The sequence below is a fragment of the Dasypus novemcinctus genome, chromosome 22, assembly GCF_030445035.2.
Source record: "Dasypus novemcinctus isolate mDasNov1 chromosome 22, mDasNov1.1.hap2, whole genome shotgun sequence".
In the NCBI taxonomy this organism is placed as follows: Eukaryota; Metazoa; Chordata; class Mammalia; order Cingulata; family Dasypodidae; genus Dasypus; species Dasypus novemcinctus.
In genome coordinates, this window is record NC_080694.1 from 33,563,417 (window position 1) to 33,583,354 (window position 19,938).

The 19,938-nt window shown below is 40.3% G+C and overlaps 1 protein-coding gene across 2 annotated transcripts in view; it reads right to left on the reverse strand.

Annotated features, from left to right (window-relative positions):
- Positions 1 to 13,220, reverse strand: part of GMDS (GDP-mannose 4,6-dehydratase) — a 694,924-nt gene extending 681,704 nt beyond the window's left edge. For both annotated transcript variants that reach the window (XM_058285166.2, XM_058285167.2), the window contains exon 1: positions 12,856 to 13,220. In XM_058285166.2, coding sequence (XP_058141149.1) covers positions 12,856 to 12,957 — 102 coding nt within the window. In that variant the 5' untranslated portion in view covers positions 12,958 to 13,220. The remainder of the gene's footprint in view (positions 1 to 12,855) is intronic.
- Positions 13,221 to 19,938: the final 6,718 nt, after the last annotated feature.

The following is a 19,938-nucleotide window of genomic DNA, read 5'->3' on the forward strand; positions in this document are numbered from 1 at the left end:
TGCTCTAAGAATCCGTTCCCTTGCCTTTTCCACGTTCTAGAGGCTGCCTGCATTCCTTAACCTGTGGCCCCCTTCCATCATCAAATCTTCAAGCCCACAAAGTACCCACTTCCATACAAATAGCGAAATACAAAATGCCTCTCCCAGGAGCAATGCCTATTTATCTATTCCACACTAATTACTGTGGTAATTGGAGCTGTACGTTTATCAGAAAAACACGTCTCTAAACTTAATCCATTCCTGTGGGTGTGAACCCATTTCAAGTAGGCCCTTCTAATGAGGTTACTTCAATTAAGATCTACCTTAATCAGGATGGACTTTAATCCTATTACAGAAGTCCTCTATAAACAAAATGAAATTCAGACAGATGAAAAGAAAGCCACGGGAAGTAAGAAGCTGAAATTGAAGGGAACCCAGAGAGAATGGAGAGGCCAGAAGAAGACGCCATCTCTTATCATCCATGTGACAAAGAAACCAAGGACCAAGGATCACCAGCCGCCAGCCCCAGAACACCACAGTCTTCAAGGAGAAAGCATCGCCTTGATGACGCCTTGACTTGGACTTGCTCCTAGCCTCAAAACCAAGAGCCATTAAATTCCCATTGTTTAACCCAACCCTCTACACGGTATTTACTTGAGCAGCCAAGGAAACCAAAACAATCACCCAAGTCCAGGTCTTGTCATTTTGTTCTTCCAGAAAATCCAAAATGAAGCTCAAGATCTCTATAGAGATATAGGAAATAAGGGCAAAACTTGTGTTGCCAAAATGATGTTTCCCGTAACAGAAAAAACTCTTGGTAACAGAGTAATCAATGTTGGGTGGCAATTATCCCATTTCTGGTATACTGACAGCTTTTTTTAGTACTATTTTTCATGGAAGTTGGTAAAACAACAGCTTTGTAAGATAGAGATTGTATCTCTCTCCCAAGAGCACAGAGCAGATGTGTCTGCTATTCAGTATTACAAAGATAATTTTTCTCTCAGAGCAAAGGTTGGGCAGGTTTGCTAGCAGCCCCATTATAAAAGATTGGGGTTTCCTAACCCCAGGATTTCTCAACTGTGCAACATCTACCCATTCCAAAAGGCCTTGGGAGTGAGAAGGGGATCCTATCCAAACAGAACGGCACATGTAGCAAACATGAATTTCATGCTGCCTGCTGTGCTATGAGTAATAAAGTCCTTTGTCTCTGACCCAGGAGCATTGTGTCTTCTCTTACCATCCATAGAGCTACAGGAAGCTAATTTGTTAGCTTGCAAGTATGGTGGAATCTCAGACCTTTCACAATTCTTAACAAATAATGGTTCTCATTCCCTTTCTCCTCAACTAGGTTCACTCCAACAGGAGCATATTCCATCCTTGCATTTTGGTCCTCCAGTCTCTTGCAACCAGTAGTACATGTTGACAGATCCTGCTTTAAGCTGAAAGAAATGTTTATTTTATCAGTATTGATCACCAAAAAATATTACTAGATTTTGGATACTCCTATAAAATTCCAATTTCTCATTTCTAAACAAAATACAAAATACAAAAATACAATTTGAACAAAAGAATACTGAAAAACTACTTTGGTGAAAAGTTATAAAAATAGAGTGCCCTTCTAAGAAGTATAATATGACCAAGTTTTAGTGGTACAATTTCCAAGTGTTACAGTAATTGGTAAATGTCTAATTTTTTTTCAACTTTCAAGTTAAAAATCAATATGAAAGTCTGAGAAAGATTCCCTAAAATTTACAAGCAGTGAATTTATTTAAAGGCACAGTGGTAACAATCTGAAAAACACTAGACAAACACCCTTCAGCAGGCATCAGCAGCCATCTTGCTCCAAAACATGGCAAAAGACTTTGGTGAGGGAAGTTAACTTATGCTTTATGACCTGGTAACTGTAAGCTTCTACCCCAAATAAATACCCTTTATAAAAACGAACTAATTTCTAGTATTTTGCATCAGCACACCTTTGGGTAAAACATCTACCATAGTTATCATCAACATTATTTGAACATCACTGTCATAAGGATGGTGATTTTCATCTCTTTTGTCTGTTATATTCCCAGTAACTGACATAATGGCACTCAAATCCTTGTTGAATGAATTAATTATGATTACTAATACTTGTATTAGTAAGAACAGGATGATTTGCAACGAAATGCCATTGCCTCTGAGAGAAAAGAATAATTAAGAATGAAAACAACAAATACATACTTGCCAAATTTACCTACCTAGAGATTTAGATGAGGTGAGGAATAAAGAGCTGCTAGTAGCTAAAATGCAATGCTTATTGGAAGAGAGAAGAGAAGAAGCTAGTCTCAATCAAGGAAGCAGACTCAGAGACCAGCTCTCCAGTCCACAAGGCTCCAGCTACAGCCCCAGGTCCCGACTTTCTTCTGAGGATCACATGAATCTGCCACTGGCCTTTAACCGTCCACTGGAGCAAAGCAGGACAAGGAAAGGCACCTTGCAGTAGACATTTTCTTCTCTTATCTTTAAGAAACCTTAAAGGAGACCTGAGTGAAATGCTGCAGAAAAGAACCACCAGGTGTCTTCTTCACCAGCTCTCAGAGACTACAGCCCTCGATCTCCCTTTTCCACCCTCACCCCTTATGCCAGACTTCCTCTAAGACATCCAAGTTAATAATATTAACACCAACTAATGCATGTATTAAAGCACTAATCAAAATATATAGCAGCCTTTAAAAACCTATTTCTTGAGAGCAGTCAACTTCTAACAAACTAACCAACAGAGCTAGTCTGATTTTGGCACGTAAGAGAAGGTCCTGAGAGAAAGACAGTGTTTAACCCACTCCATAGAGAAGCTATGTGATAATGCCACAATGGTGTCACCATATAACTTTTTGCCTTTCAATTTCAGCATTTAAGAATTTAGGTTTTTACCCCTGTGGCTATATCCTTATAGATAGAGCATGCTTCTGGTTCTACCACTTTCTAAGTGAGGAATCCTGGAGCAAGACTGAAGTTCTCCAAGTTTTGGTTTCCTCATTTGGTATAATACAGACAGCAAAAATACCCACTCCATACAGTTATATGAGATAATTTATACAAACTGCTTGACACATTGCCTGGCACAAATAATCCTATAAATGTCTCCCCAAATATTTATCTACCAAGGATCCAAAATCGTGATTAAAATATTTTGCCTCACCACTTTTAAGCCTGATCCCTTACTTGGAGTCATAGCCAAATAATTCTGGTTCAGCTACACAGTAAGGGATAACTTATCTAACAAAAGTTCAGGAAAGACTGTTTCAAAAGACAGGCAGGTTAAGAATTCTGCACCTAGAAGTACCATTCAGGATTACAAGGACAATTAAGAGAGTACTTTTAGTTGATCTAGGAAATCAAGTCAGGAACTTAAAAAGCTCACCCTCAATTTCAATTTTTGTCCTAAAGGCAAACATGGAGTTAAGTCAGCACTGGGTCTTCCTGGATCAAGAATGGTCAAGCATGCTACTCCTGGATCACGAGTGGCTAGCTTAAGTAAATTGGAGTTATCAGAGAAAAACTGTCAATTAGGGGGAATATGTGGGCCTTGAGTGCAAGGTGAAGATCCAAGTTCTCTAAATAATCTGTTGTCTAAAACTAACTCCTTTGGATGTGTGGGGAGGGGTGCACCAGGGGCATGCCTCGAAGACATATGAATATGTTCAAATGTTCATGGGTGTTGTCTCTGTGGCTGGAGACCCACACAATAACTGAAAGAATACCGAATTCCCATCCTGGGCATTCCTGCTACAATCCTAATAAGAGCAGCAAGAATCCCCCAAGTACATGAGCAGTACCTAGCAAAGGAGGGCAGACGATTACGCCAGGCCCTCAATATTGATGACTGATCTTATGAGCTTTTCCTTGTGAAATTGAAATTTAGTCCAGTACTATATATTGCTTAAGAATTACCTCCTGAAAGCCTCCTTGTTGTTCGAATGTGGCCTCTCTCTAAGCCAAACTCAGCATGTAGATTCACTACCTTCCCTGCCACCAGCGTGGGACCTGACTCCTGGGATGAGCCTCCCTGTCACCAAGGGATTATTACCAAGCTCCAACTAGCAATGCATCTGGAAAAAGACCTTGGCCAAAAGGGGGAAATATTAAATACAAATGAGTTTTATTGCTAAGAGATTTCATAGTGAGTCGGAAGGTCATTCCAGAGGTTACGCTTATTCACACCTCAGCAGGACTCATTTACTGCCGCAGTAAACAGTGTCTCATATGGTGGGGTTCCTGAGGGCTCTAAAGCAGGGGTTCTTAAACTTTTTTGTTCCATGGACCCCTGTGCCAGTCAGGTGAAAGGAATATTACTGTAATTTATTTATTGCATACATTCATAAGTAAAGGAAATGCTAGATTCCAGTTAGAGGTCAGAGAAAATAAACATAAGCTAATTTTTTATGTCAATTCAAGCTTACTGACCCCGACATCTTTCCATGGGCCCCTGGTTAAAAACCCCTGCTCTCGAGACATCTAGACACTATAGGCAGGGCAGACAATTTCAGGAATTCAACCTGAGAGTAGGCCTTTGGAATTTATGCTCCCCAATGTAGCAGAGTTAGACTCATTTATAATTTCCCTACACACGGCTCTTTTGCCCCTTTTATTTGAACCTCTAACTAGCACTATACTTGTTAAATATATGACTCAGAGACTTAAATCTTCAATCTGTTCATATGCCAACTTAAGCCCTAAACATCAGCAGAGTTGCAACACCTACTCTCCAGTTCATTGGACTCACCCAGGATATTAACAAAAGGATGATAATGGATAATGCCCATCCCAAAAAACAGAGAGAATCTACAACTGTAAGCAAGACAGTTTCATCCATCTGCCCCATTGTATCTAAGCCCTCTCTCAATCAGAAACAGAGTGGGCATCATATCACTATCCCAAAATCCTCAAGACTGAGGAATGAACAATAGACTAAAGTAGAATTATTATTATTCTCTTATAGACTTATTATTCTAGCAATAGAAGAACGTGTATCACTGATATAAAGGCAGTGGTCACAGAGTTTCTCAGGGGAGGAAGAGGGAATAAATGGTGTAACATCGGGAAATTTGGGAGACATTGGAATTGTCCTACATGACATTGCAATGATGGATATAGGCCATTATACATTTTTTTCAAACCTATAAAATTGTGTGCAGCAAAGTATAAACTACAATGTAAACTACAGTTCATGATTAGTAGCAATGCTTCAATATGTGTTCATCAATTTTAACAAATGTACCATGCTAATGAAAGATGTTAATATGCGAAAGTGTGGGAGGTAGAGGGGGTAGGGTATATGGGAATCCCCTATATTTTTTATGTAACATATATGTAATCTAAAGCTTCTTAAAAAATAAAAAATAATATTAAAAATAAAGTTAATCCCTTTCTTAAGTCCCATAATTCTTGTTAATTTTACTTTGTAGACCAAATCCCAAAGATTCCAATTACCCTAACTCCTCTAATCTTTTCAAATTGCAAATATTTTTTGAAAATAAGATTTTAAAATGTTATATAAAGTTAACATAAACCTAACTCTTTCTTAAATATTGAAATAGATCTGACTTATTCAAATGTGCATTTATTATCCAACCATATAATACTACAATGGACATTTTACTAATACATATAGTATTTTACTGCAATTTCTCAGGCTAATGGCAGTCTTCCTTTCTTGTTATTAGTGGGGGTCAATGTTAACCAGAATCCTAGGATGACAGGAAAATCACTGACCAAGCAGACAAGAATCTGGGTGTCCAATCCTGAATCTAGCTCTAACTTCTTTATGATCTGTGGAAATCACACTTTCACAGCCTCCTTTCATCCTCTATAAAATGCCAGCAATTTAATGCCACTTCTAAAATCCTAACATGTATGCTATGGGAATATATTTTTTTAATTAATTGGTTCATATGAGTATAAAAGCAGTAGAAAATCTATCACACGAATCTGGACTCTTTTTCCCTTAAATGTGTACAAGTCCTTTAAAGCTGAAGTTAGAAACAAATCATTTCATTTCCTAAATCCCCTACTTGTCTGAGAGGTGTACAATATCCGATTCTCCCCAGTACCCTAAAAATGTCTTCTTCTACCCTACAAATGCATCATAATATTTTATTTCCATCTCTACAGAATTCTATAATTTCCAGGCAAGTTTTCTGCAAAGAATAAATGTCAGTCACAAAGATTAATTTAATTATCAAATATTTTGAGCATCTTCCCTATACTTATTTTTATGATAGATACTGTGGATAAGCTAGGAGTAAGACACTTTTCCTATTCGCAAGGAATCACAATCATGTCATAAAATGGCACATATGTACCACTTCCCTCCCCTCTGCCAGGCAGAAATTACTAATCAATCAAGGGTCTTTTCTCTTTTCATCCTTAATTCCTTCAATGGGTTTGTTTTAATAAACCTCATCACATTTCACAAAATCTCCATGTAAACAAGTGATTACCTTCCAAAAATATGTATCTAGCATTCTGGTACCTAAACCAGATTATAGAAATTTGTAGGGATCTGAATACCAATTAGAAAATAAAACCAAAAAAGATAATTACCCTGACATCTATTATGATTACTTGAAGCATTATATTAAAGGAAAAGCGAGAAAAGAATGGTAATTCCTGCCAATTCTCAATCACCATGGATAACATTCTAAATTAATACTTAGATGAAGAGGATGATGCCTGCAAAAATCACCAAAATCTATCAACTCAAGTTATTCATTTTACATATGTTCTCTGTAAAGGCCTGGGTTATTTTATGGCAGCTAGACTATACTCAAAAGAAATTAATTTTTAAAAAATCAATAAGTATAAAAAATAAGGCCATAAAAATAATTTGAAACAAAATAATATGGCTTAAATGACCTGACCTTAAGTCAAAGAGTCCAACTCCTTGCATCTATGCAAGACTAACCTACATTTTGTTGTCTTCAACCTAGGAAGAAGTTAACTCCTCTAGATCATGAGTAGTTATTGCACAATTTAAAGATAAAATGCTTGCCTTCTATACTTAGTGGTGCGGAACTCTAGAACCTCAACTTAGTTCTGATAAACTACTTTAAGGGAAAATCTAGAACTACTGGCAAGTGGAAAGGACATCATCAAGCCAAATGCTTTCAATTTTAAAATACCAATATTAATCCTACTATCAAACACACCTGGTGTTCAGAGAGTAAGAATCTCCACCAAATGAACAGCACAAAATAAGCTCCGGTTCAAACTTGCCTGCTTTCCTGGCAGAAACCTCATTTAGATAATATTTCAAAGGGCAAACCCTTGGACACTCTGCCATTCAATTCTCTACAATCTCTACCTACAAAAAAAGTGTGCTTTCACCTTTCACTGGGGAGTAATAAAAGAGTATCCTAGGTAGATGTTTCTCTGTTGTCTTTTATAAACTACAACTGAGGATTTTATCCACCTATATTATTCAGTATCTCTCTTAAAAATTAAAATCCTCTGAGAGTTTAGTTTTCCCTTTTGTCTTGACTTTCAGGAACTTAAAGCTGAATTTTATGCTCAGCTGAAAACACCTTTCCTTGGCCTTGGATGTTTGGTACACTACCTCCATCTTTCTATTACCTTCATTGCAGCCTCCTGTTTCGGGTTTTTTTGTTTTTGTTTTTGTTTTTCAAAACAATTAGATGCTTTTATTGAAGCCACCTCAAAATCATTTTTGGAAGTGGGCAAGGTATATAATTAATTGAATAAATTACCTTATCTCCCATTATTACTATATATTTTTCCTCAGTGTTCCCAAACCCTTCCCTCTCTGCACTCCTGTGCATGCTGTTCACCTAGAACATAGTCCCTTCTACTTCACCCTCTCTGAAACTCTCTAGCATTCAAAGACTTCTCCCAGTTCTAAGGCTGTATGTTCTACTCATTTTGCCCCTAACATATTTGTACAATACCAATTTTCTCAGTGCACTGTTCTTTCATGTGCATTGTCTTAATCTCCTAGGGGGCAAAAACTACTTCATACACATCTTTATATCCCCACCAGCATCTAGAACAAATCCTTGAATACTGAAGATGCTCAGTAAATATCTGTTCTGCTAAAGGAAAAAATAAGTCGAAAATTTTTAAAACTAAGTGAAACCATGAGAAGGTAATAGGCCAAAAATGAAGGTTCTATCTTAAAACAGTTTCCAATCCAAAGAACAGTGAGGGAAGCGGACTTGGCCCAGTGGTTAGGGCGTCGTCTACCACATGGGAGGTTCACGGTTCAAACCCCAGGCCTCCCTGACCCATGTGGAGCTGGCCCATGCGCAGTGCTGATGCATGCAAGGAGTGCCCTGCCATGCAGGGGTGTCCCCACGTAGGAGAGCCCCACACACAAGGAGTGCGCCCCGTAAGGAGAGCCGCCCAGCGCCAAAGAAAGTGCAGCCTGCCCAGGAGTGGTGCTGCACACACGGAGAGCTGACACAACAAGATGACACAACAAAAAGAGACACAGATTCCCATGCTGCTGACAACAACAGAAGCGGACAAAGAAGAACACGCAGCAAAAAGACACAGAGAACAGACAACTGGAGGGGGGGGGGCATAAAATAAATAAATCTTTTTAAAAAATTTTACAAAGAACAATGATATATAAATTACCTATATAGCCAATCAGGAATGCATATGTAAATACAAAGAAACTTGGAGGAATGGCTGCATTTGGCAGGGTTAGTCTGAGAACACTAAGGCTTTTTGGTTCAATAAAAGGAATAAAATTGTGAGGCCATTCAGCCAGAAAATAGTGACTCCAGAGAGGTACAAGTCAATAGTATTCAAAGAACGGCATGGGTGTAGTAAAGAACACAAGCATCATTAGCAACGGAACTGAACTTTGAGGGATGGCAGGGGGCCTAGAAGCATCAGGGTAAAGTCTGAGCCTGGTTTTCTGAAAAGGTGATTTAATAAGGAAAATACTGGAAAATGATTCACAATTTTGTGTCAAGATTGGATAGAATTCATATTGGTGTTCATAGCAGCATTATTCACAATAGCAAAGGTGAGAAGCAACCCAAAAGTCCATCAATGGATGACTGGATAAACAAAATGTGCTATATACATGCCAGGAATATTATTCATTCATAAAAAAGAATGAAGTTCTGATACATACTACAATACAGATTAACCCTGGAGACTTCATGTTGAGACAAAAAAAGCCAGACACAAAAGGGTAAATATTACCTGATTTCACTGTTTTGAAATAATTAGACTAGGCAAATTCAGAATCAGAAATTAGAGTACAGGTTACCACGGCAGGGATAGGAGTAGAGAATGGGAGTTAATGTTTAATAGGTACAGAGTCTGTTTGGGGAGATGGAAAAGGTTTTAGTAATGGACCCTGTTGATTGTGAATATAATTAAATCTACTGAATTGTATACCTGAAAGTGATTGAATGGGAAATTTTACATCGCATATATGTTACCACAATAATAAAACTTATAAACCCATTTTAAAAACTAAAAATTAACTTTTTTAAAAAAGGAAGGCACTGTGACCCCATGGCACTAAACATGGTGAGGAAAGAAAAGAAGCAACTTAAGAAGCAGAAGCTGAAATTTGTAAAAATAAAAAAATAAAACATAAAAATAAACCAAAAACCTTATTTGAAGCATACTAGAACAAAAAAAAGCACATAAGCAGGAAAACTAGTGGATGTGAATAATGTCTGTGGTTTAGTTCAAAGTATTATACCAATGTTAATTTATTAGTTCTGACAAATTCACCAAAGTTATGTAAGGTATTCTTATTAGGGGAAGGGCCCATGGGAATTCTCTATACTATGTTTGCAACTTTTCTGTAAATCTAAAAATGATTCCAAAATACATCATTAAAATAATAATAATCGTAATAGTAATTATCATAGATAGGAGGGGGAATGCAGAGCAAGGAGTCTAACAGGAAGACAAACGATCCCTTAAATACAAGAACATTTAAGAAATATTCCACTTATCAGAGTCAGATACAGAGGTTAGCTACATATACTAGAGAGGCAGAGCAGACAGGGCGCCCTGGCTGTCTGCACTCATTCTCATTGGGCAATCTGGAACAACCCATTTAAAAGCCTCTCTTAGTACAGCTGCCGTGAGACACCTAAGTGCCAGGTAGTGGTTTCTACCTCTCCTTCTTGAATCTAAGACGTCATCTCAGATTCCTCTCTCTCTCTCTCTCACTTTCTCTTTCCCTCCCTTCCTCCCTCGCTCTCTCCTTCTCTTTCTCTCTCTCACACACACCGAGCTGTAATTCCTAGAAGACAAATAAAAAGCATAGAAAGGCAGTGAATTCCATCAGCAAGTGTTTATGTGGCTGTTGGAGTTGAGCAACACTAGGGGCCAGAGGAGCCAACGCAACACAACAAGGACTAAGACAAAGCAGAGGGAGGACGCTGGAGGGAAGTAGGAAATACTGGTGCAGAGACTCAAAGGAGCCTGAAAACCAAGCAGGGGTTCAAAGGTGGAAATGCAGTGGGGAGCAAAAAGCTCCTTGTCAGGCAGTGGCCTGATGTACAGGTGCTTAAGGGCAGGGGTTCAAAGGTGGAAATGCAGTGGGGAGGAAAAAGCTCCTTGTCAGGCAGTGGCCTGATGTACAGGTGCTTAAGGAAGACTCCCCTGTGGCAGCCTACAGGCCTGCTCTCAAAGCTCTAAATAAGGTTCCTTTCTAGCCTACATTGATTCATATTGCTGGTCACTTAAATTGGTATAAGCCAATGCAATACATTAACAGCCTAACTGATTTCTTTTTTTTTTTTTAAAGATTTATTTATTTATTTAATCCGCCCCACCCCCCACCCCCGTTGTCTGCTCTCTGTGTCCATTTGCTGCATCTTGTTTCTTTGTCTGCTTCTGTTGTCAGCGGCCTTTCTTTCACACTGGGCGGCTCTCCTTATGGGCGCACTCCTTGCGCCGTGGGGCTCCCCTACGCGGGGGACACCCCTGCGTGGCAGGGCACTCCCTGCGCGCATCAGCACTGCGCATGAGCCAGCTCCACACGGGTCAAAGAGGCCCGGGGTTTGAACCGCGGACCTCCCATGTGGTAGATGGACGCTCTAACCACTGGGCCAAGTCCGTTTCCCTTAACTGATTTCTTAATGACACACATACAAAAAAAAAAAACCCTCTATTTTCAAGATATCCTATAAGCTTAGTAAACATCTGAGCTTCAGATATAGCCAAAGAAAATAGAGAAAGGGGAATCATCTGCAGAAGTGTCACCAGCATTAGAAATGGGAGAGGACAGTGTGTAGGCCCCGACTTTACTAATTTACTGCCTAAATTTAAAGACTCTCTTCCCTGATCTCAGATCCTTGCCCATCCACTCCTTTTCATTGTATTTACCCTAAACAAAGCAAGATGCATGAATAACCACAAACTAATCAGGTATCCAGTAGCTGAAATTGAACAGATACAAAGTTAAAGAATATTAGACACACAATAAATGCTATTGACTATCTGGGATTACAAACATCTGCACAAGTTCAATGACTGGCCCACAATAACCTAGTAGGAAAGTGTCAGCTAGAACCCAAATTTCTTGATTCCAGTCCCACACATTTTTGTCCATGTTTGGTATTTATGGTGACATGAGTCCTGGATTTTCCAAGATAGTCCTTATCTTAGTAGTCTGTTCCATCATCCCCTTAAGAACTTGTAATTATCAGACCATGAGACCTAATTTTCAGTTAGGTAAAATTATTCCTAACTATCCATCAGTGCATTTCATTTGTTCATTTTCTAAGTTATCAATTAATCTTCTATTTCTACATCCACATCATATTACTCTTCTCTTGTGAAGCAGTGTACCATGATGCTTGAGAATTCGGGCTCCAGGGCCAAAGTGCCTGGGTTTGAATCCCAGCTGAACACTTCCTTAGGCAAATGACCTTAGGCAAATCAAACTCCCCTGCTTAGGTTTCCACATCTGTAAAGTGAGGATAATGAAAGTACCCCCTCAAGAAGTTTTTGAGAACTAAATGAGTTAATATTACTCCAGGAAACATGCCATGGGCTAGCTATGGCCATCTTTATTTTAGGGGGCTTGGATACTTAACCGGTCCAGGCCCAGTGGTCTGGCCCCACCTGTTGCAAAACCTCTAGGAGATGACTATTACAAACTGCTCATGCTCAGCCTGCCGCACCGACTTCCAACGTTCAGGACAGCTCTCCTGATGACCTCACACCAGCATCTCACGTCTTTGGACATGGGGCCCTAGCATCACTTTTGGACGGGTCTGAGCGATAACACTTCCAAACGTCATGCACGTGGATCTCAGGGGCTCGTGTAATGTAGAAAAGAAAAAAAAAAAGTTTTTTGTACGTTTGCCTTTTTTTTCATTTTAGCATTCCGTGCTTTGTGACATCACTTGCTTTTATTTTTCTCGTTTCTATCTGGAAATCCGATGGGGGGGAAGAAGCAAATTAGCCAAGTACTCTCTTCCCTGCAGGTAAGCGGCCCTTGCGCTGAGACAAAGCAAGGGGGCTCCACATTCACAACCACAGATACCTGGGTCTCTCCCCTCCCCAGGGACTCGATCTGCCAAGGACGGAAGCCCCAGTGCACCCTCGTGGGCTTGGAGAAGCACGCACTCCACCCACCTGTCGGACAGGTGAGCCTCGCACAGGCGTGAGGACCTCCCGTGCAGAAAACAAGCCCCACGGTCCGGAGAAACACCACTCCGGGGGCAGCAAACTCCCCACAAACCACATCTTCTCTCCGACCTCTCCGGTCACAGACACCTTCCGGGACGCGCAGGGGACTGTTCCCGGCAACGCAGGCGGCCCGGGGAGGGAGAGCAAGGCACGCGTGCGGGAGCAGCCGCCCCGGGGTCAGCTCCCCGCACCCTCACTCACCTGGCCCGTGATGCCAGTGATGAGCGCCACCTTCCTGGGCTTGCCCATCTCGCCATCCCCGGAGCCCCGGGCGCTGGGGCAGCCTCCCCGCGCGTGTGCCATGGTCCCGCGGGCGAGCAGCGCGCGGCGGAACGGAGCAGAGAGGCGGAGGGCGAGCCCCGGGAGGGAGGAGGGGGGAGCGCGCGCGGGCGCCCGGCTCGGCCCGGCGGGAGGAGGAAGCGCGAGGAGGAAGCGCGCGCCGGGCGGCCGAGCGGCTCAGTCAGCCCAGTCAGCCCGGCCCGCCGGCCTTCAGAAGCTGACAGGGCCGGGCGGCGCGCGGGGCGGGGCCGGGCGGCGCGCGGGGCGGGGCCGGCGACGCGCGGGGCGGGGCCTGGCGGACGCCGCGTCCTTCGCGTCACCCCGCGTCGCTCCGGCAGCGCCGGGACTGCAGGCCCCGCCCCCCCGGAGCCCGGGCGCGGGATGGGGTGGGCGGGGCCTGCAGTCGGCCGCCCGAGAAAAGAGGGAGGATCCCCCAGATCCTGACTCGCGACCTGTTGCTGGACAAGGCCAAGGGTGAAGCGGGGGCGATCGCGGCCTGGACTTGACGGTCTCACCCTGCACGCAACGCCATCTCCACCGTCCGGAGTTGCCAGGAGTCCTGATGATATCCAAAGACGCCGGGAGGAACTCTGGGCTGGCGTTTTTTTTATTTTAAGAAAAATGCCCAAACTTCTTGATCTAGGAGTCACATGGCCAGAGTCATCGACCTTGATAAATAATTTCTGTCCCCTTTTGGGGAGTCACTACAAGAAACTAGAGTCGATGTGACTGGCAGTCCAAGGCCAGGAGCTGAAAAGAGAGGGATATTTCTCAAGAAAACTTACCTGAGAGGGAAGTGTGGCCCGTACCCCATGGCAGCTTAGGGAAATGTTGAAAAAACTTAAACATGACATATTTCAAAGAAATTAAGTCAAAGGCAAAATAGGCCCTCAGTTCAGTGTCTACTGAATTTGGCTTCCTTTTGGCAGCTGCAGATGAAGTAAGGAAAGGAGCTGAGATGATTCAGGCCCTGGATGGGTAGCAGCTGTATTTCCCTAAGCAGATAGGAAACTTCCCTATCTCCCCCGGCTCGGCTGTACTCATCTGTACATATTCCTCTACCCAATAGATAACGTCAGGTCAGTGGTTCCAATCACAAATCGAGTGATTAGGAGAAGGTCTGACACAAAATGCTGAACATATTGAAAAGCTCAGAATTTAAGTTAAAATGGCACTCTTCTCCAAGCCCCTCAGGCATATGTCTTAGGTTTATACACTTGTCTTTGATTTGACACCCTTGCTCTGCTCTTTCCATTCTGTATGGAAAATGACCATATAAATGTATTTTGTTACAAGTGCCGATAGGAAGCTGCCTGTGGGTGATGAATGAAGAACCCCTTCATTCATTGTGTGTAAATGTAAACATTTATATTAAGGAGAGCTCTCTTATATTGAGCAAAAAATGCCATTGAAACCTACTATCTTATCTTAAAATTTTGTTTTAATGTCAACATGTTTTTAAATTCATTTGCAGATAAAAGTACAGGACAGCCCATTTCAATAAAGCCCAAAATGTCAACAGTGCTGTTGAGAAACTGTCAAGGAGGAGATAAAAAGTCATTTAAAGGTGGTAACTAGCACATGATTGAACTCACAAGCACTCTGGCTATAATATTTAGTGACTTTTAGGTATGTTTACAGGAAGCTAATAAATTTAGTAGCTAACTGATGACACTTATACCTCCACCCCACAATCAGGATTAGGGTACAGCAATAGAGAGGAAATCATCTTTAAGGAGCCTGCAATCTAAAGGTGATATGATAATGTATCATTTTATATGAATTTGAAGCATTTTCATATTCATTTTAAGGTGATATAAAATATGGAAACAGGAATGTGGCAGTTTGATGTTGTTTATGAATTCCAAAAATAGATACTGGATTATGTTTGCAAACTGGTCTGTCCCTCCAGGCATATTAGATCATATTGGATTCAGAGATTTCACTTTTACTTGATTAAATAATGATTAAGGCTTTGATTGGGCAACGTCAATAGGCCATTCCCTACCCAACCCCTTGGTGTGCAGGGACTCAGAGAAAAGGACAAGAAGGCAAAGGAGTTATTTGGAGTTTTTAATGCTGGGACTTAGGAAGTAGGCACACAGAGGAGCAGAGAGAAGGCTTGATTAGACACTATAGAGGCCCCTGGAAGAGAGGCAAGCCATTGGCCTGATAGTCTACATCTGGCCTTGTGGAGAGAGGTGAGCAGCTGAGCATGCAGAGAAACAAGCCCCAGGAAGAGAGGAACCCAGGAAGCCTGAACCCTTGTAGATATTGGCAGCCATCTTGCTCCAACAGATGGCAATAGACATTGGGGAGGAAAGTAAATTACGCTTTATGGCCTGGTAACTGTACACTTCTACCCCAAATAAATACCCTTTATAAAAACCAGCTGATTTCTGGTATTTTGCATCAGCACCCCTTTCGCTGACTAATACAAGGAGCAAGGCCTCCAACTCCAAATTGTCTAAGTGGATAAATGTCAACCATTCTGTCATGCATGTAATGTATTGAATAAGTTTACATGTCTTTATTCCCATCTCTTGAGTAGATTGCCAATTACTCAAGAATAGTATCCCTGCTTTCCATTCTATTATGAAACATTTGCTATCCTTCTTTCATCACACCTCATACTGGAACAACAAAGATAGTTGCTAGAGTGTGTTGTGCAAACATGTAAGACGTCCTAAGACTGTGCTGAATTTCATTTAATTCTAGGAGGTAAATATAATCATGATCCCTAATATAGAGGTGGGGAATCCAAGGATCAGAAAAGTTAAAAAGACTTGCGTGGGATTACATAGCTCGTCAGTGGTTATGATAGCTATCGTGATTGTCTCTCCCAACATCCTTTCCATCTTCTATTTAGAAAACTTGAAATGCTAAAAACCACATTTTCCAAACTATTTTGCATCTAGTGGTTTGGAAGTAAATGGGATTCTGCCAATCAGATGTGTTCCTGCTCACTCTGGAAGGTGAAAGTAAATCGGAACCCATCTTCCTGGTTTTGTGGTTGCTGGCAAGCCATGTCAAATTGACCTGAGGGTTTGTGGCAGCTGGGCTCCAAGTTTGGGTCTAGTGTCCAGTTTCATGGGTATGAAGTCAATTGTGGTGGTGACAGTGGGGGTGGTACAGCTGCAGTTTCCTAACTTCCTGCTCTAGCTATGGTGCCCTTGAAATCAACAGTCCAGTGATGGCCCTCGGATTTCTGTTCCTCCACCCCTTAAAAGAATTTTTAACTGAAATTTTTATTAAGATAATTGTAGATTTACATGATTTGTAAGAAATCATAAAACATCTAAGTACCCTTTAACCAGGGCCCCCATTGTAACAACTTTAAAAATCTGTAAGCCATTATCACAGGCAAAGTTTTGACATTGATACAAGTCACCAATCTTATTCAGATTTCCCCAGTTTTACTTGTAATCATTTATGTGTGTGTGTGTATTCAGTTCTACTCAATTTTCCCATATAGGTTTATATATCTACCACCACAGATAAGATGCTGAACAGTTCCAGTGCCACAGAGATCCCTCATTTTGCTGATTTATAACCACACCACCTCTCGCCCACTCCCATCCCTAAACCCTGGCAACCATTAATTGTCCTCCATTTCTAAAATTTTGTCTTTTCCAAATGTTTAATAAATGGAATTATGCAACTTGTAATCATTAAGATGATACTTTTCTGAAGACCAGCTGCTGGTGATCTTGGATTCCTCTGTCACAAGGTGTTATCTGCTGGTCTCATCCTTCTTTTCTGGGTTTCATTGCTTCCAGCTTCTTGCTTTTGTGACTTTTTCTCTTGTCTGAATTTCATTCTTTTATAAAGGACTCCAGTGAGAGGATTGAGGTCCATCCTGAATGAGGTGGGTCACATCTTAAGTTAAGATCCTACTCACCAAAAAATCCAATTTACCAACAAAAATGAATTAGCTTTTAAGAACATACTTTTCTGAGGTATCTGCAGCTTCAAACAATCATGGCCAGACTGAATCAGGGTAAGCCTTACTCTAAAATGACTGGTGTCCTTATAATTATGGCATTGTTCCCTCCTATTCAGTTTTTTGGAAGAGTTTGAGGAGGATTGGTATTAATTCTTGGAATGATTGGCAGAATTCACCTGTGAAGCCATCTGGTCCCGGACTTTTCTTTTGGGGTGGTTATTGATGACTGTTTCAATCTCTTTGTTATTGGTCTGTTGAGATCTATTTCTTTCAGAGGCAGTGTAGTTTGTTTCTGTATTTCTATTAATTTGTCCATTTCATCTAGGTGTCTAATTTGTTGACATATGGTTGTTCATAGTGCCCTCTTACAATCCTTTTATTTCTGTGCCTTCCCTTTTTCTTTGTCAGTTATTAAAGGACAGTTTATTTTTATTTTTTTAAGTTCTGTATTTTGTAAAGTGCATTTTCTTTGTCAATTGAGATGATCACATGAATTTTCAGACCACATTCTACTAATGTGATATATTACATAAATTAATTTTCTTATGTTGAACCACCATTTCTTACCTGGGGTAAATCCTCCTTGATTGATCATGGTGTGTCATTCTTTTAATGTGCTGTTGGACTCAGTTTGCTAGTGTTTTCCTGGGAATTTTTGCATTATATTCATAAAAGATGTCGGTCTGTAATTTTATTTTATTTTATTTCTTCCTTTCTTTATTTTTGAGGTGATGGGGATTGAACCCAGGACCCCATATGTGGGGTCCCTGTAAGTTTCTTTCCTTATGGTAACTCTATCTGGCTTTGGTATTGGGGTGAGGCTGGCTTTATATAGCAAGTAGAATGTATTCTCACCTATTCAATTTTTAGTAGAGTTTGAGCAGAATTTTGTTTATTTTCTTGGAATGTTTGTTAAAATTCTCCAGTGAAGCTATATGTCCTGTGCTTTGCCTTGCCCTGCCTTGCCTTGCCTTGCCTTGCCTGCCTGCCTGCCTTTCTGAAGATTTTTGATTACTGACTCAATCTGTCTACCTGTAATTGGTCTTTTGGGATATTCCACTTCTTCCTGTGCAGTAAAGATAGTTTACGTGTTTCTAGGAATTTGTCCATTTCGGTTGGGTTATCTAATTTGTTGGAGTACAGTTGTTCATGGTACCCTCTTATAATCATTTTAATGTCTGTTTTGTTGGTAGTAATCCCCCCCTTTAATTTCAGATTTGAATTATTGCATCTCCCTCTTTTTTCTTTGTCAATTAAGCTAAAAATGTCAATTTTATTGATTTTTTTCAAAGAACCAACTTTTAATTTTGTTGATTTTCTCAATTGCTTTTTTATTTTCTATTTATCTCCACTCTAATCTTTGATATTTTCTTCTCCAATTGGATTTAGTTTACTCTTCTTTTTGTAGTTCTTCCAGTTTTAAGGTTAGGGCTCTGATTTCAAATCTTTCTTCTTTTAAATGTAAATATTCAGAGCTGTAAATTCCCTTTTCAGCACTGGCTTTGCTGTATCCTATAAGTTTTTGTATGTTGTTTGTCATTTTCATTTGCCTCAAAATATTTCCTAATTTCCTTGTGATTTCTTCTTTGACCCATAAGGTATTTAAGAGTGTGTTGTTTAATTTCCTCAGAAGTTTCCATTTCTCCCTCTAGCTTCATTCCACTGTGGTCAGAGAAGATACATTGTATGACATCAATATTTTTCACTTTATTGAGCCTTGTTTAGTGACCTAAAGTATTCTTCTATACTCGAGAATGACCCATGTGCACTAAAGAAGAAGTGTATTCTGCTGCTGTTTGGTAAAGTGTTCTACATGTATCTGTTTTGTCTAGTTGTTTTATAGTGTTGTTCAAGTCCTCTATATTCTTATTGCTCTTTTGTTTAGATGTTCTGTCCATTATTGAAATTGGGCTTTTCATTTTTTTGAAAGACATAACACATTGCTTTTCTCCAGTAACTGTCAGAATTCTCTCCTTGTTCTTGCATTTGGCAGTTTGATTACATTGTGTCTTGGTGTACTTGTCATTGAGTTAATTCTGCTTGGGATTCATTGAGATTCTTGAATGTGTATAATCATCATGTCTTTTGTTAAATTTTGGAAAAATTCTGCCATTATTTCTTTGAATATTCCTTCTGCCCCTTTCTCTCTTTCTTTCCTCTTTTGCGATGCTTAGGCTCTGTTCATTTTTTTTTTTTCATTCTTCTTTTCTCTCTGCTCCTCACCCTGAATCATTTAAATTGTTTTATGTTTTAGTTCACTGATTCTTTTCTTCTTTCATCTCTAATCTGCTGGTGAAACATTCTAGGGAATTTTTCATTTCAATTTTTGTGTGCTTCAACTCTAGTAATTTCCATTTGGTTCCTTTTTAAAATTTTTACTTATTTATTGAGAGTCTCAGTGTTCATTCATTGTTTTCCTGATATCCTTTAGTTCTATGTGTCTTCTTTTATGTCTTGAACACATTAAATATTATTTTTAAACCTCTTTACCTAGTATATCTAATATTTGTTCTTCATCATTAATGGTTTCTGGGTTTTTATTTTGTTTCTTGTTCCATCATTTCCTGTTTGTTTGCCTGTCTTGTAATCTTTTATCACACACTGCATAATTTAAATATTTTAATGTTCCTCTGGAATTTAAATCCTGAGCTGTCTATACTTTAAGTTTGTTTCCAGCTAGTAATGTAACAGAGATTTCCTTTAGTGCCTAGGGCAATTAAAAAGCAAACAAATCAATGCAAACAACACCTTTTGCAGTCTTTGCTAATTGGCTCTATCTTGGCTAGTACTCTCATTCAGAGTTTAGTCCTCCTATCAAGAAGATTAGCCTCAGGTAAACGTGAAAAGTGCAGGGTCCTCTCTCTTTTCTTTTCTTTTTTCTTTTTTTAGGATTTATTTATTTATTTCTCTCTGCTTCCTATTTCCTGCCCCAGTTGTCTGTTCTCTGTGACCATTCACTGCACGCTCTTCTGTGTCTGCTCCCATTCCCATCAGCGGCACCAGGAATCTATGTCTCCCTTTGTTACGTCATCCTGCTGCATCAGCTCTCTGTGTGTGCG